At 42.1% G+C, this 16,063-nt stretch overlaps 2 protein-coding genes across 2 annotated transcripts; one reads left to right on the top strand and one right to left on the bottom strand.

The window, feature by feature from the left end:
* The first annotated feature begins 954 nt into the window (after nucleotides 1–954).
* On the top strand, nucleotides 955–6,642 carry LOC148325973 (BTB/POZ domain-containing protein 2-like). The gene is made up of 9 exons (XM_088310647.1): nucleotides 955–1,541; nucleotides 1,620–1,739; nucleotides 2,455–2,611; nucleotides 2,950–3,055; nucleotides 3,139–3,336; nucleotides 3,422–3,614; nucleotides 4,107–4,194; nucleotides 4,277–4,423; nucleotides 5,727–6,642. The coding sequence occupies exons 1-9, from the start codon at nucleotides 1,018–1,020 to the stop codon at nucleotides 5,886–5,888; spliced, it is 1,695 nt and encodes a 564-aa protein (XP_088166773.1). The 5' UTR covers nucleotides 955–1,017; the 3' UTR covers nucleotides 5,889–6,642.
* Nucleotides 6,643–7,090: 448 nt separating this feature from the next.
* eef2b (eukaryotic translation elongation factor 2b) lies at nucleotides 7,091–15,263 on the bottom strand. The gene is made up of 14 exons (XM_088310646.1): nucleotides 15,132–15,263; nucleotides 13,383–13,597; nucleotides 12,854–13,035; nucleotides 12,564–12,775; nucleotides 12,264–12,442; nucleotides 12,092–12,197; nucleotides 11,764–12,016; nucleotides 10,865–11,060; nucleotides 10,659–10,782; nucleotides 10,133–10,375; nucleotides 9,579–9,932; nucleotides 8,611–8,793; nucleotides 8,335–8,467; nucleotides 7,091–7,528 (listed from the first exon to the last, which is right to left on the bottom strand). Exons 1-14 carry the CDS (start codon nucleotides 15,132–15,134, stop codon nucleotides 7,335–7,337), a joined length of 2,577 nt encoding a protein of 858 aa, XP_088166772.1. The 5' UTR covers nucleotides 15,135–15,263; the 3' UTR covers nucleotides 7,091–7,334.
* Nucleotides 15,264–16,063: the final 800 nt, after the last annotated feature.

The following is a 16,063-nucleotide window of genomic DNA, read 5'->3' as shown; positions in this document are numbered from 1 at the left end:
TTGTGCTTCTACAAAGCGACTTCATTCAAACTAACTACACTGTGCGGCAGATGTCAAAAGTCAAGAACACGGTGGCGGCCTCTTAATGGGGACTTAGCTCTTAATCGTCACTATCACGTCGCAATAATCAATACAGGAGGCGAAAAGAATATAAGTCAAACTTTTTATCACTTCAAAAATCACATAGCTCTTCAACTATCATCATTCATTACAACGTTAAAATACGTTAGCATGGTAGGTGTAAGTGTTCATAAAAAATTAGATCATTGGTTGCATTTTAAATTGGACCGTTCTTGGATTTTTGCATGTGCAGAGATACCAATTGAATCATCTTTTATGAGAGATGCACAACACATATGAATCTGTACAAATCGGTTTGATATTGGAGATGATTTGTTGTTTCTTTGGATTTAACCAACTTGAACATTTTGATCTTAGGAGAGTTGTTACATGTTACATATTAATAAACATGATAATAGCTAGAGCCGTACTATATCAAATTTAATTACAATTCCGCTGAATCGAACTGAATCACATCATCCCACTTAAAAATGTTCCATTATTTAATTGAATTGTATTCTGGGGAATTTGGATACATATTAAATCGTCTTTCATTGAGATGCACACCCTAGTATAAATATATTTAGAGGGGTTTTACCATGCAACGCATGGGTGTCTACAAACCCAACAGAATTACAAAAACTATGTATACAAAGAAGAAAATAAATAAATGTAGCCAGCAGAATACGTTTTGACTACAGGTAATTTATGTTTACATTCCATTTTAAAATACCACGGGAGGGTTAACATACAATGCAAAATTATCAGAAAAATAATTTTAAAAAACGTATTTCTAAATATAAAATGGAGAAGCTTACCCGACCAGTGTACTACAGGTTGTTATGCAGTAGAGGGCGCTGGAATAACTTTTTGACGTCGATAGAACTAGAAATTGACGAGGCGAAGAAGCATGTTTTTTTTTTGTAGTTTTTTTTTTCACACCTAGCTACATGTAAGATGGCTGCTGGTGAGAACAGTGGCAGGCCACCTTGCCTCAACTTCGCTGGGCCGGGTCCTCTGGGAAACAGCCAACCCAGCAATAGCGTTTTTTCGATGCCAGCATCTAACGGCGGAGCGTTGGGTTCGGCTGGTGGGGCGCAGGGAGCTACTCGACGGTCCAACCCGCAGCTGGGGCCTGGTGGTCTAGACGTCAACGGCGTTCTGACCTCCGGAGCTCCGCTGACCGCACAGGGCTCTCTTCAGCCGCCGACCGCTGCGAGTGCGGCAGCCACCGGAGGCATGGATACCCCGGCGTCAAACATGGCAACTATCGCGGCGTCGAACGCCACGCCGGCGGCGGCGCCCACCGCAGCTCCGGCTGCCGCGTCCGTGTTGGTGTACAGAGAGCCGGTGTACAACTGGCAGGCGACAAAGAGCACCGTGAAGGAGAGGGTTGCGTTTCTGTTCAACAACGAAGTACTAAGTGACGTTCACTTCTTGGTGGGCAAAGGAATGGGGGTTCAGAGGATACCTGCACACAGGTAAGATGAGTTTTGACGGCAAAAGCCTTTAATGGTGGTATTTAAATCTGATCAGCTGGTTCTGACTCGCATGATCAGGTTTGTTCTGGCCGTTGGAAGCGCCGTGTTTGATGCTATGTTCAACGGCGGAATGGCGACGACGTCTACGGAAATCGAGCTTCCTGACGTGGAACCAGCCGCATTTCTAGCGCTGTTAAAGTAAGAATGACCGAGTGTGTGCATGTTGTGTTATTAACGAGGGCGGGACTCTTTTCCACCAGTAACGCAGCAGTCAGCTTTGCTGCGTTTATTGTTTTTGTTGTTACCAGCTCAGTGTTTGACGTCATGCATCCCCACAGTGCACCGCGCCTAACGTAAACAACGCCACTTTTGCAGTATCGGAAACGTGTTGCTACTTTGAGCAAACGCAAAAGCCACACTGTGACTATGGTAGACAATTGTTGTGCGCCAGGCTGAAATAGCAAAAGGGGACAAAGGAAAAATTAAGGTGTAGTAAATGGATAGCAACTGTTACAAAAAATAAATAAATAAACAGCCAAAATATAGAGTGGGATGCTTCTCATAGTGGCGGATATCGACTGTTTAGTGATCACTTCATATCAAGTGAGTCAATTACTGATTCAGTTAATTATGTAGATGTAACTGTGTCTTTGAACATTGATTTGTCTGTGCACTTTGTGAGAAAACAAAGACAAAATGAACACAGGGCCATGCTGTGTATTTAGGCTTTCATGTATTGATGGTAGAATGCTGATGTTATTGTGGACCAAATTGAAATATGATTAATTAATGAAATATATATATATATATGGAGTTACGAGGATTCAGTCCGATGCCAGCGTTTTGAAATGCTGTACATGAATCAGTGAAAAGTTTAGCTTGGATAAAATGGATTCACTTCGTCCCTGTGTAGGTTTCTGTACTCGGATGAAGTTCAGATTGGGCCAGAGACCGTGATGACCACACTATATACAGCCAAAAAGTATGCTGTCCCAGCCCTGGAGGCTCACTGTGTGGAGTTCCTCAAGAAGAACCTGAGAGCTGACAATGCTTTCATGCTTCTCACACAGGTCAGTCAAGCCGATTGTGTGTAACAGATTTAAAAGTTGATGTTAGAAGAAAAAAATCTGCTTGCATTATGTTATATGTAAGGGGGAAAAACCTGCATTTTGTCAAAAATGTCACATGCACACAGTTGCATGGACTGCTGTCCCGACAGCAACAATACAGTGCTGTGAGAAAGTATTTGCTCCCTTCCTGATTTCTTTGTTTTTGCATTTTTGTTAATCGCAAAGGTTTCATTTCATCAAACCAGTTTTAATATCACACTGAGACAATCCAAGGATATATAAGATTGTTCTGTTGGTGTACCTTAAATTATGGCTATTCTTGTATTCTTTTTTTCCAGGCACGCTTGTTTGATGAACCTCAGCTTGCCAGCCTCTGTCTAGAAAACATTGATAAGAACACAGGAGATGCTCTCGCTGCCGAAGGCTTTACAGACGTTGACCTTGGTATTTTCTTCTGCTCGCCTTTTTAATTTTGACATTCCCTGCTTCCATTGCATCACATCTGATATTTATTCATCTCCTTTTAGATACGTTGGTTGCCGTGTTGGAGCGGGACACTTTGGGCGTGCGGGAGGTGCGTTTGTTCGGAGCTGCAGTGCGTTGGGCAGAGGCGGAGGCCCACAGGCAGCAATTGCAACCCACCCCAGAGAACAAGCGCAAAGTGCTGGGCAAGGCCCTCACACTTATCCGCTTCCCTCTCATGACCATCGAAGAGTTTGCTGCAGGTGAACGCAAACGTAACAAAACACTTTCTTCATCATTCCTTAGAGCGCAACAGTCGTCATTGACGCATTTATTTTGCTTCATCAGGCCCGGCGCAGTCCAGCATACTGACTGACAGAGAGGTGGTGAGTCTCTTCCTCCACTTCACAGTGAACCCTAAACCGCGTGTCGACTTCATCGATCGGCCTCGTTGCTGCCTCCGTGGGAAGGAGTGCAGCATCACGCGGTTTGGACAGGTGGAGAGTCGCTGGGGCTACAGTGGGACAAGCGACCGCATACGGTAAGCGGCGAACTGCTGAAACCATTTGCTTCCGATGGGACTCATACAATGCAGCACCTTGATTTGCGAGTGCCCCAATGTAAGAGGAAGCAGAGACTTATTTTTTTGCTTTGAATTGCGAGCTAAAATTTGTGGTACATGTGACTGCTGGAGTGAAGTAAAAAAAAAAAATAAACATGGTGCAAATAAAGTAGTTTTGAGAGCCACAATCATCATTCAGCCATTTTGATGAAGGTGTCTTTCGGCCAAATATGAAATGAAAACACTAGCAATGAGCTGCTTAAGGTCACAACTCATCCATACGCGGCCAAGAGTCCAGCTCCTGATGTCATTCTGTAGTCTGCGCGCCCAAAAGGCACGCCTCCAACAAATACAAAATGGCGCTGTGCTACTACTTTTGTCTAAATGAAGCCCCTCATCACACTTCACCATATTTCCTTGGCACAGTGTACATCTTCTCTTAAGCCAATAATATGACCATGATGTTTCTAGGTTCTCCGTTAACCGAAGGATATTTGTGGTTGGCTTTGGCCTGTACGGATCTATACACGGGCCGACCGACTACCAAGTCAACATTCAGGTATGATCCAGTGTCTTTGCCATTTCCAGCCATGTTGTTTTATTTATTCCATAATGTCTGTGTCTCCCTTCTCTCGGTGTAGATTATTCACACGGATAGTAACACTGTCCTGGGCCAGAATGAAACGGGCTTCAGCTGCGACGGCTCAGCCAACACCTTCCGAGTCATGTTCAAAGAACCAGTGGAGATACTGCCCAACGTTAACTACACCGCCTGTGCTACACTCAAGGTCTGTAAACAATCATTTTTAAAAAGGCTGCGCCTTATGTTTTTTAAGGGTTATGTATTTGTTTCTTTGGGTTATTAAAATGTTTGAAGTATTTACTCCCATGTTTTACCATTTTTAACTTGTGCAAGCGCGAAAAGGCATTCATTTGAATGCAATGCCAATGCTAAAAGATGATTGTATGGTGAACTCGCCAGATATTGGGGTTGAGAATTTCAGTAATGGGAGAAGGTCTCAGCTAGTCTCATTAAACACTTGGCTAGAGGAGTGTTATCAAGCTCATCATCTGCGGGGAGCAGACAAAACAGCCTGCCTCCTATTGGAGTTGAGAATTTCAGTTATGGGAGTCATGTCTCCACCGGTCACCGTCACGGTAAACACATGCCGAAGAATCATTATGGAGCTCATTATCTGGACGGGCACGCGTGGAACAACAGCCCTGTGTTCCACTATGCATGGATGAATGTGATGGACTTGTGCATGCAAATCTGTTGTAGAAAATATTCAACTTTCAATGTTTACATGATGATGATTAGGAAAAAAAAAGTGAGATCTATTTTTAAAAGTCTGTAAAATGGTGTTGAGTGGCTAAAAAGAAATTTGTAGCCATTAGTTGTAGTCATGTGCAGGTAGTAAGTGTCGATCAAGTCTTAACCTTCATGTTTCAAGCGAGTTGAGTCACCACTAAATGTCGTGAAAGTGCAATCAAGTCATTAATTGGGTTGAACAAGTTAAGAGTTGAGCCACACAATCTTGCTCAGTCATAATAATGGACTCATTTTATGAAGTATATTTTACTCCATGCAAGTTAAATTTATGAAATGAATTTTTCATTGAAATGTTTCAAATTAAAATTGTAATGGTTTAATGGCCTTTTAAAACCACAGCTGTGGCCTAAAGAGGCCTTGATTTAGTTACTTACGTAAGCATTTAAAAATATTTTGTTTGTGATTGTTTGGGGCAAAATGTCCGGCCTAAGAGGAGACACCGTCTTTATACGTCGTTATACGTCAATCGTACAAAAATAAGCTGGTGGTGGAAGCACTTAGTGCTAGCGTCGACTATTCTGGTCACGACTAGTCTCAGAAGATTCATACCAGCGGTACCTCGGGACTGGTCGAGAGGAATGAGAGTGAAATCATCTTTCTCGCCAAATTGTCATATAGACATGAACTATAAGACCAAAACATTTGCATATGTGGAACGTGGTGTATCCCTGTCCTACAAATTGGCTGTTAAAAAAAAATGCGGTGTAACCTCAGTTTGTGGTTACTCACCCCTCTTCCTCTGGCTCTCTCTCCTACAGGGTCCGGACTCTCATTACGGGACTAAGGGAATGCGAAAGATAACACATGAGTCGTCAACAACCGGCACCAAGACCTGCTTCACCTTCTGCTATGCGGCGGGTAACAACAATGGCACTTCAGTCGAGGATGGACAGATTCCCGAGGTCATCTTCTACACATAGTCACCTCTGACGTTTGTGGTGATGTTCCATCGAATGTGACAGTCTGGAAGCAATGCCCTGGAGCTGGGTGGGAGGGTTAGTCTACATCTGGGGGGCTCATCTGTCATAATACTGTCCCTTCCATCTGGTGCACGACTGTTGGCCACATTGGAAGACAAATAGCCACGAGGCGATAGGTCACAACATTATGTCTAGTATGTCCTTCGAGATGCACTCTTTTTCCATTTTTTTGAAAATGACGTGACTGTCAGTGACTCCACAGCGGAACAAAAAACTAAAAGAGGGTATATCTGCTGAAATTTAACGGCAGCGTTGATATCTCTGCTGTGCGTCGCCAACCAACAGCTAGACACTGAATGTTACCCAAGCTAGCCAGACCAGCATTTCACGACTACAAGTCAGCACGTAGCGGCCAGTTGCATCCATCTGCGGATTTAAGGCTTTATTCAAATGAAACTTGTTAACCTTTACAGCACCATTCGATAAGCAAACTTGTGCGTTACTGCCGTAAAAATGGTTTGATCTTATATCTTTGCTTGGTAGTTGCCTATATCCAAAAGACCTTGCACTTTCTTGGCCTTTGCATAGTTGGTTCTTTGACGGATGCACATGTATCTCTTCGGATTTTTTTTTTTTTTTCTTATTATTTTAACTATGTTGTAAATATATGGGCCTGGGTTGGCGTTTAATTGTACAAATCTCGACTCCCACAAAGTTGCTCTGTGTAATGTCAATTAAAGCGATTGATTCATAACTTTCTTTCAGTTCAAACAATTATTTGTGCAAAAGGTTTCACGTTTAAAACCAGCGACTATTTACAGAAGGCATTTCAGTTTTTCTGTATTGACTCGAATATGGCTTGAAAAGTATTTGCAAATGATTTCCTTTTAATCAGGCATTCATGAACATGTGCTTTGAGAAAACTTGAATAAAGTGCACATTAGTCATGAATATTGACACTGGTGCTTTAGCGGATAATATTACAAAATTAAAAAAATAAAAGCCACTTCATCTGCTGTTGAATGTTTTATTCATGATCGGTGAAGTTCAATGGAGAGCTTGAGCAATTCTGCAACATTCTCGCTTGCAGTCACTTGTTACATCATTGCAGCAGTATCACAGTGCCATTTTGTCAGATGAAATGGCGAAACTGGGTGATGTAAATTCAAGGAATTGATCATCTAACAGTTTAACTCGCAATACTTCCTGGAAGCTTTGGCCTAGGCACTTGGTGTACTGTCGCTGTGCAATTAATAGGTTAGCATCATTGCCCCCACTAGCCTCCAACAACACACGCAAAAGCTTTTATTTTTTTTTCTTGAAATGAAGACTTCAAGTCGGACTTGGCGTGCAAACTTTTAAGCCGGTGCAAAGATTTTTTAAAGTGCCCACAGGGTGAAGATTTAGTGATAGTGTTGGACATGTATGTAAATCCAGGGTTAGTTTTTACAATTTGTCCAGGTAGTTGTCCAAAGCAGGAATGCCCTCCTTGAGGCCTTTACGCTTCCTAATTTCTGCAACAACTTGGAAGGGTTTGGTGGCGGGATCTTTGGGGTCACCTTGGAGAATTTGCCAGTGGTCAAACACACATTGTGGAAAGGCTTGGCCCCCAGTGTTACTGCGCAGGTCAGCAGTGAACCCTTGAAAGAAACGACATTCACGTTTTAGCTAACCAAAATTGGAAAAGCCCTTCCTTGCTTAACGTCGGGCAAAAAGCAGATTACGCTACGAGGGGATAGCAATTGCAATTCCCAAAGAATACCGGCGATTGCCCGAAAAAAAACATTTGTTTGTTAGGGCGTTACTATGGGTCAAATTATGAATTTAGCTAGGACGTTTGCGCTAAAAATAGATTTATTAGTCAAAATACGGTGTGACCCACCGTACTTACCTCAAAATTGCACTCAGTTTTAGCTTTGTTTCAGTATTACCTTTTTTTATTCTTAATATAGAGTATTTGTCAAGTGTAAGATAAAAAAAAAAAAGGTCACTCAGTATTGTGTAATAAAGTAAGATGAACTACAACTCTCAAACGAATGTCTGACGTTCCTCCTCCTATATGAATGTACAGCAATACCAAAATAAATACACTTAAAATGAACCTCAAAAATATGATATGTGGCCAATAAAATATAAGATTTACTTTGTTAGTTTTTATTTTTTAAAAAAAAGCATTTTATTTGCCTAACAAAAGTTGTTTTTTTTTTAAATTTTAGTTTTAGTTATGTTATTTTTCGTTAACTCGAATTACCTTCATTCACGCTCACGTGTGAACCGACCGAGAACAGAAATGACTGAGAAATTAAAATCTTCCAACAAACTTTGGCCTGGCTTGTTAGTGAAGAGTTTTCGTGGCATGTAAATGTACGCCTTATGTGACAGACCCACCAACAGACAGCATTAAACCTTCCTAGGGCCATTCCACTTTTCCAACTAAAGCACTTACCGAAGGATTCGTTGACAGGCAGGAAGGCTTTAACCACAAACATGGGGGTTCCTATCACTTGAGATTCCTCAAACACGTGACCTCGTTTCCTGTTCAAAACACCGTAGATCCCGCCTACCACTGCTTCAGGGCACTGAAAGGAAAAAATATACAGTCATTAAATTTGAATATTTGTTCCATGAAATTGTACTGCACATATTCCAGTTGCGTATGCAGGTGTTGAGATTTTGGCCTGTTCCTTTTGCCAAACAAACTTGAATTTGACTGCAGCCGCACCTGAATCTCCACGAGGTACACTGGCTCCATGAGGCGAGGCTGAGCAGTGAGCTGGCAGGCATAAAGAACCCTGCGCGCCGTGGGAATGATCTGCCCCCCGCCGCGGTGGATGGCGTCGGCGTGCAGCGTCACGTCGTGGATGTCGAAACGGACCGCGCGCATGTTTTCCTCACACAGTGCACCCTGTGGAAGCATAATGTTGCAAATCAACTGTTTCAAGTGCACTTCAAAATCACCATTTGTATTTTACAAATACAGTGAATGCTGGAGTGAAAAGAAAACCGATTTGAGTCAGAAAATCGGTTTGGATTTAACCAAACTGGATCGAATTGTTACGTTTTACAATCTGCCCTCTTTGAATCCTACGGCACCCCATTCGTATTGAATATTCTATTATGAGAGCTCCACAGTAATGACATGATTGAATAGACTGTAAAGGCTTAAACATTTTTCACCACATTTTTTGGATTCAATTCAATTAATATTGTGTTATATCTTCTGGTGGGCTTTCCATTGCCACCAGGGGGCAGTATAATATAGATATGGATATAAATGGTGAACCGGAAGGAATATTACTTAGGACAAAAAAAATGCGCGTGAGTATTATTTATATCTGTCCACGTGTGTTGCGCCACCATTTGTGTTCAAGCAGCCACTAGCCCATCTATGACATTTTAAAATGTTCATTTGTTAAGGCGCCAATGTAGTTTGCACCAAGATGGCGCCAAAGCAATAGGTTTATATGATGGAGGGCTTTGGCTTAAGCGCAAAACAGCGAATAGGTGAGTTTTTCAGCAAATAAAGCATGGAATCCGTTAGAAAAAAACCGACGAGGCAAATTTTCAAATAGCGAATTGCAAATATGCGAGATATTGCTGTGTCGTAAAAATAAATAAATAAATAGATAATGTGCGATTTTAAAAAATTAATAGATTGATTAGCTTCACAGTAGATTTTCTAACGGCCACCTCTTTAGTAGCCCACTGGAAACCAGCCACCACGCTGTCCTTAATCTCGTTGAGGTACTGGACACCCTTTGTCACGTCGATGAGCAAATTGGGCCCGCTTCCGTCAGGACCAAAGCACCAGATCTTCCTGGCTTCCGTCACCTCCCACTCATATTTGTCGGCCAGGTAGCGCGCGCGAGCCTTCAGCTCCTGACGGGCCGTGACATCGCCTTTCTCGATGTCTTCGGCCAGACCTTCTGGGAACGGGCGAGATTTCATGAAGAGACGATTGTGCTTGTTGGGAGACTTGGAGAGGCACATCTGGTCGGATTCCTCTGTCACTGTCTCTCTGTAAGACACAACTGGGTCTGATTTCTGGCCCAAAAAGAGGGCGGGGGAGGGAGAAAGTCACACAAGTCTGATTAATCAATTAATTGATCGTGTCTCAACAATTCCTACTGAAAGCGCTGAGTTGGGTTTTAAAGGCAAATTGCGCTTATATCAAACAAAATGACAAATCCAAGGCAGACATTCATGGATTAGTTTTCATTTGATGATAGGAGTGGATCCCTCACCTTGAGTGGAATGCACGCATGATCCTCCTCCAAGTCCTTCAGGCAGATCTCCAGGTGCAGCTCTCCCGCTCCTGCAATGATGTGCTCCCCAGACTCTTCGATGATGCACTGCACCATGGGGTCAGACTTGGCCAGGCGCTTCAGGCCCTCCACCAGCTTGGGCAAGTCGGCCGGGTTCTTGGCCTCCACGGCAACTCTGACAACAGGACTCACGCTGAACTTCATCACCCTCATGTTGTGGGCCTGCAGAGAGTAGACGTGGTCATTAGTGGAACAAATAAATGAAAATGGAATAATCCAACTTTGTGTTGCACACGTATAAACTTGATTCTGGTAGACAAAAGAAAGTTGTGGTCGCGGTTGTGAGGAAAATAAAGTCTGTGCATTGTCAGATTCTGCTCTAAATTAAACTCAACTATGGAGCATTTCATATCTAACCTTAAATCTCAAAACTGGACAACAAATTAATCTTGGGCTCGGTTAAAGGTGTTTTTATAGCAGTGGAGCGATGCAGTTTTTGCAGTACTTGTTCAAAAGTGGAGATGGTTCCTGTCTTCACCAGGAACTGGTCGACTCCAACAAGGCCTACAATGTTCCCACATGGGACATCTTCAATCGGCTCCACATATCTGCCCATCATTAGGATGGTCCTAGATAAGAACATTAACGACATATTGAGAAAATCTTGCACCATTATTGAACTTTTTTTTTTTTTTTGGTAAATGCGCTCACCTTTGAATGGGCTTGATATAGAGATCTTCTTTCTTCCCAGGGGTGAAGTTTGGCCCCATGATGCGCACCTTCTGGCCGGTGGACACACATCCAGAAAACACGCGGCCAAATGCATAAAAGCGACCTTTGTCACTGGTTGGGACCATCTTGGAGATATACATCATGAGAGGACCTTTAGGATCACAGTTCTTAACACCTGCAATAACACAATCAGTTGTCAGAACAGATTTTGCGTCACATTCTGTAAGGCAGGGGTGCCTATCCAGATTAAGAGCCACCCACTATTTGGCTTGTTTTGCATGTTTCCCTCCTCCAACACACTTGATTCGTACAATCAGAATCGTTATTAGGCTGCTTTTGAGCTGATAATTTGAATCATGGGAGTCAGATGAGAGAAAAAAGTATGTGTAAAATAGACTGGAGGGGCTCTTGAGCAACGGATTTGGGTACTCTTGCTAGAAGGTGGCTTGTAATGATGGGAAGCAAGTAAGTAGAAATAGTTTCTCACTTTTTCCTGATCGTTTTTTCAGGTATCTGGAATTTAATTGCGCAAGGTTTGATGAGTTTTCGTCATCACAATGCTGTCCCAGTTATTGTATATCATATGGATTTTGTTCACAAAGAAAAATCCAAAACGTAACACAATGCAATTAATTTCCCGAAATAGTCTACTTTTCTTTTTTTTTTTTTTGATGAGTGAGGATCATCCCACACACAAATATAATTCACATGAATTGGATTTACTTCATTTCCTAAGAGAAATCTTAATATTGCTTTTGGTTTCGTACAATTCAGATTTTAACTTTTTTTTTTTTTTTAACGCAAGTATCTGCGCTTCTAAAGTGAAGTACAGTATGAGTATTTTGTCCACATCTGATAACGAGCAACCTCCAACTGACCCATGGCGGCTTCGTCGTCTCCTGGGCCCTCATAGAGCAGCTCGCAGCGGTATTTCTGAGCGGTGACAGGTGAGGGCAGGTGGATGGTGATCATCTGGAGCAGGGCCTCCCCGGCAGGCAGCCAGCGTCGCATCACCGCCTTCAGCAGGGGCTTCCCCTCCTTTTCTTTGTCCTCCGAATCCAGCTTGATATCTAGCTTCTCAATGAGTTTGGCCGTCTCATCCTTCTTAAAATTCATGATAGCGTCAAACACCTGAGGGAGACAATTGCAGATATGGTTTGAATGAGAATTTTTCAGTCCATTATTTCAACGAGGGAACTTGTTCACCTTAAAGATTGGGTCCAGGACAAATTGGCAAAATGAGCGAGGATATTTTTGGCCATCAGGACCTGTAGCAGTCTTGGTGAACTTGCCGGTGCTTGGATCAACATATCTACAAGTAGCACAATTTTAAATACACGTTTGATGAATGCCTGACTGAGACGTTGAGAAGTTTTACCTGTCTCCCCACAGTTTCTTCATCATGTCTTCAACTTTCTTGCACCTCTCTGCTGGACTCATCTGAGCTTCTCCTTTCGCAACAAACTTGGCCACGTACATCTCAGCAAACTGCTTCAATGTGAAAGCCCAGCCGTGCAGACCGGAGCCGAAGCCCACTGTACCTATAACGGGGTCAATCTGGGGACAAAAGGCAGTTCTTGTTTTGGAGTACAAAATTGGGAGTCCCACAGCCAGCCATCTTAATCTAGAAAAGTTTCCTAGCGTCGCTGTAGATGTAAGATGTAAGTGCCCGGCTTACCAGGATGTTGCCCATGGGGCCCCCCTCATCCTCTCCATAGGTGGAAATAATGACATTGACGTTCTCTATGATACGCTGGAAGGTCCGAAAGAGCTCATCGGTTTCCAGCTGAAGTTCCAGCAAAGCCCGGTCCATTTTGTTCATCATCAGAACTGGTTTGATGCGCTCGGCAATGGCCTGCCGCAGTACCGTCTCTGTCTGCACGCACACACCTGTGAGAGGAAATGAGATGAGAGGTGAGCCGAACTGGAGACGATCCATGTGTGGAGGAGGCGTTTGGAGGAAACTACCAGAGACACAGTCCACCACCACCAAGGCTCCATCGGTGACCCTGAGGGCCGCCGTAACCTCAGATGAGAAGTCAACATGACCCGGAGAATCGATGAGGTTGATGAGGAAGCCGTTTCCATCTTTGCACTGCTTGATGAAGGCCAAGTCCTTGTCTTCAAGCTCATAGTATAAGGAGATGGCCCTGCAAGAACACGAAAGCATAACGACATTTCATTTTTAGACGCCACATGGGTCATTTTTAATAAATGTTTTAGAGGGTAGATTGATACGTTATACGCCATTCTGGCCTCACTAAAAAAAAAATCACCTTTCCCGCAAGGGCATTTCAGTAAGCACACTGTAGAAACCCATGAAAAACTATTGCTATAAATCACCAATTTTAAGAATATAGCTGGGATTTTCTTGATGGACAATTATTGTAGATACAGGCCAAAAAAAAATAGATGAACAACTGGAAAACACTAATAATGTATTTGCTTGGTTGTTTTTGTGTTTACTCCATTTACTCCAAGATCTTGAGGCACATACGTCGATTTGATTGTGATGCAACGTTCTTGCTCGTCTTTGCGCGTGTCGGTGAAACGAGTCTCTCCGGCGCGGGATGAGGCGATGATGCCCGCCTTGGACACCAACGAGTCCGTCAGCGTGGACTTGCCATGATCCACGTGGGCGATTACGGACATGTTCCTGATGTTGGACTTCTTGTCCATAATGGTTCGGATCTGGTCCACCGTGAAGTTAACCTGGGAAGGTGGTGACATATCCTTCCGTTTACTTCACATGGAAGTGCATTTCATTTTCTGATCTCTTAATTCGTGACCACTAGGTTTGCAACTGTTCCAAGTTGAGTTATAAAAAGAAAGTCATTTGAAACTGAATCTATCAGGCTGGCAATGAGGATTAAGACAAACGTTGAACCGTAGTATACTGCCCACACACTTTTGCTGTTTACTAATCAATGTGAACAAAAAAATAGCTATACTAAGCCTTAAATTAAGACAATTATAACCATTATAAATGAACACTCTAACGTCACTCTTACATGTAACATCAAAGTCAGAGAATATAATGCCTGATGTCATCATTTATCACTACTCACTTATTTTACAGTACTCGCTCGCAATGTTTCATTACACTGCACTTATTAGTATTGTTGTTGTAACAAGCAGGTCTAAAAAAGAATATACAGTGGGAAAAAATTACATATTACATTTATTCCAAATTATCTTCACATTATTTCACCCTGAAATTATGGGATAATTATTTAGCATTATTTAAAAGGCACATTGGAAGAAATATGGTAACAATTTTCCCATTTTATGAACTAATTTATTTTTTTAAATAATTAATTAAATAATAATTTACAAAACTAATAATATTCAGTTCTGATTTCCACTGTCAGGGATGGCAATTTAATCTGCATCAGTTTGGAGGTTAGGAGTTTAATGTGTTCTCTCTGTTTTTTTTTTTTGGCTTTATTGCCTCATCATATCATTATGCATACACAACAAAATGATGGATTCGTTTTGAAATCAGAAATCATAGGGAACGGTTTGGTTGTAAAAATGCCTGTAAAATCATAAAATTGAATTAACAACTCTTTTATAGTGTCAGTCAAAATTCATAATTCTTACACAAAATTGGGCAGAATTACGAATGTGCAAGTGTACCGAATGATGTGGCGACAACGCGCGAGAAAATAGTAAGACATCCATCCGTATTTGGACAACACACTAACTTAATTTAGCCTGCCTACAGCGATTAAAGTCATTCAGTGGACGAAATTTAATGCGCAGTACACGCTACTCCCCGCATTTATGCAGCCGGCGATTTCTATTTTAATCACGTTAGGTTATTAATACGAGTGAAGCCGACGTCATCCCATGATTTGGTTTAGTAATAACGTGTTTATTGGACATGACGCTAAGCAACGGCACACCATAATAAAGCTTTGCTATTGTGGTCAGTGCCAAAAGTAGGCCGAGGCTACAGCCTGCCATGGTTTATTTTTTCATTTTTAATCACTTATCCAACACACACGCGCACATGCTATCGCGCATCGGCATCCAAGTCCGCCACACACACGTACACGAATTATTGACCATACATACGTACGCGCACGCACACGCGCACACACACGCCTAACGGACTCTATACGCGCTTGTTGCGTTCATATAACAACAACGGGAAGGTTTTTTTTTTTCGTCTAGCGATTGATAGACCCCGGCACATTGTTCAGTGCGTACATCAAGGCAACACGAGTCGACACAGACTCACCATTTTGACAACTTGTGTGTCTTCGTCACGTTATTGCTGCGGAACGCCGCGTTGTGAAAGTGCGTGCTGAGACGCCGCAGTTGAGTCAGGTTGCGCTGAGGTGCTTGACCACCAGAGGGCGCTGCTCTGCTCTTCTACCAGCAGCCTGTCATGTACGCGGACCAAAAAAAAAACATAAACACAACACTTTTGATTTTGCTCAATTTTTTCCTGGGCAGAAATCTAATCTAAAACAATTTTTAACAAAAAAATCAAATTTCTCTCAAATATTGTGCCTCAATCTCAATCAAAATCTGTGTAAGAGCTACTTTGCTGAGATCCATCCATCATCCACCATATCAAGATGCTGATCGGGCATATTGATTACCGTACAGGTGTGCCTTAATTTACAGAAATCAAATGACCACTCTGAAATATGCAGTTTTGCTGCATAAGGTAGGACAAAATTAAGGAATTTTAAAAAAAGTTCCCTCATTCAATTCAATCGAAATGTAATTCATCTGCTATAGCCGAACAAAACTACACTAATCAAAAATAGCACCATAGCAACAGTACTGTATTTTATATATATAAAAAAAAAAGAGAGCAATCACATAATTTACTAGAAAACATTTTCTGGAGAAATTACGTGTGAATGCTGAAATGCTGAATGAAAAAAACATGGAATTGAAAGGGTTAAAACTATTGCACCATCGATGCTATCTTAATTTCATTAGCCCATTTACAGCGTTTTTAGATTGTGTTTTTGGCTTAATTTGCAGACTTTCGTAATTAGGTGGTTTGATTAAATACACAGTGTTTATTTATCCTTGCTTCAAACTTCCGCTGGGAATGTCAATAAACAGCTTACATCAAGTCAAGGTACATCACTTTCACCAGATACCCTGATTAGTAAATGTTTTGTTTTACTGGTCAAACTTGGCTGGTTATTA

This window comes from Idiotropiscis lumnitzeri, chromosome 12, assembly GCF_059441095.1.
Source record: "Idiotropiscis lumnitzeri isolate Australia: NSW breed Sydney's pygmy pipehorse chromosome 12, RoL_Ilum_1.0, whole genome shotgun sequence".
Lineage (NCBI taxonomy): Eukaryota > Metazoa > Chordata > Actinopteri > Syngnathiformes > Syngnathidae > Idiotropiscis > Idiotropiscis lumnitzeri.
Note: the sequence above shows the minus strand (reverse complement) of the source record. Positions and strands in the feature narration are given on the sequence as shown.

Excerpts from the sequence above, each read along its gene's own strand:
- LOC148325973 (XM_088310647.1), top strand. The coding sequence starts at position 1,018 with ATGGCTGCTGGTGAGAACAGTGGCAGGCCACCTTGCCTCAACTTCGCT. Across the intron at positions 3,615-4,106 it reads GGGACAAGCGACCGCATACG|GTTCTCCGTTAACCGAAGGA; the intron begins GTAAGCGGCGAA and ends TGATGTTTCTAG. Across the intron at positions 4,424-5,726 it reads CCGCCTGTGCTACACTCAAG|GGTCCGGACTCTCATTACGG; the intron begins GTCTGTAAACAA and ends TCTCTCCTACAG.
- eef2b (XM_088310646.1), bottom strand. Across the intron at positions 9,933-10,132 it reads ATGCGTGCATTCCACTCAAG|AAATCAGACCCAGTTGTGTC; the intron begins GTGAGGGATCCA and ends TTTTTGGGCCAG. Across the intron at positions 7,529-8,334 it reads GCCTGTCAACGAATCCTTCG|GGTTCACTGCTGACCTGCGC; the intron begins GTAAGTGCTTTA and ends GTTTCTTTCAAG.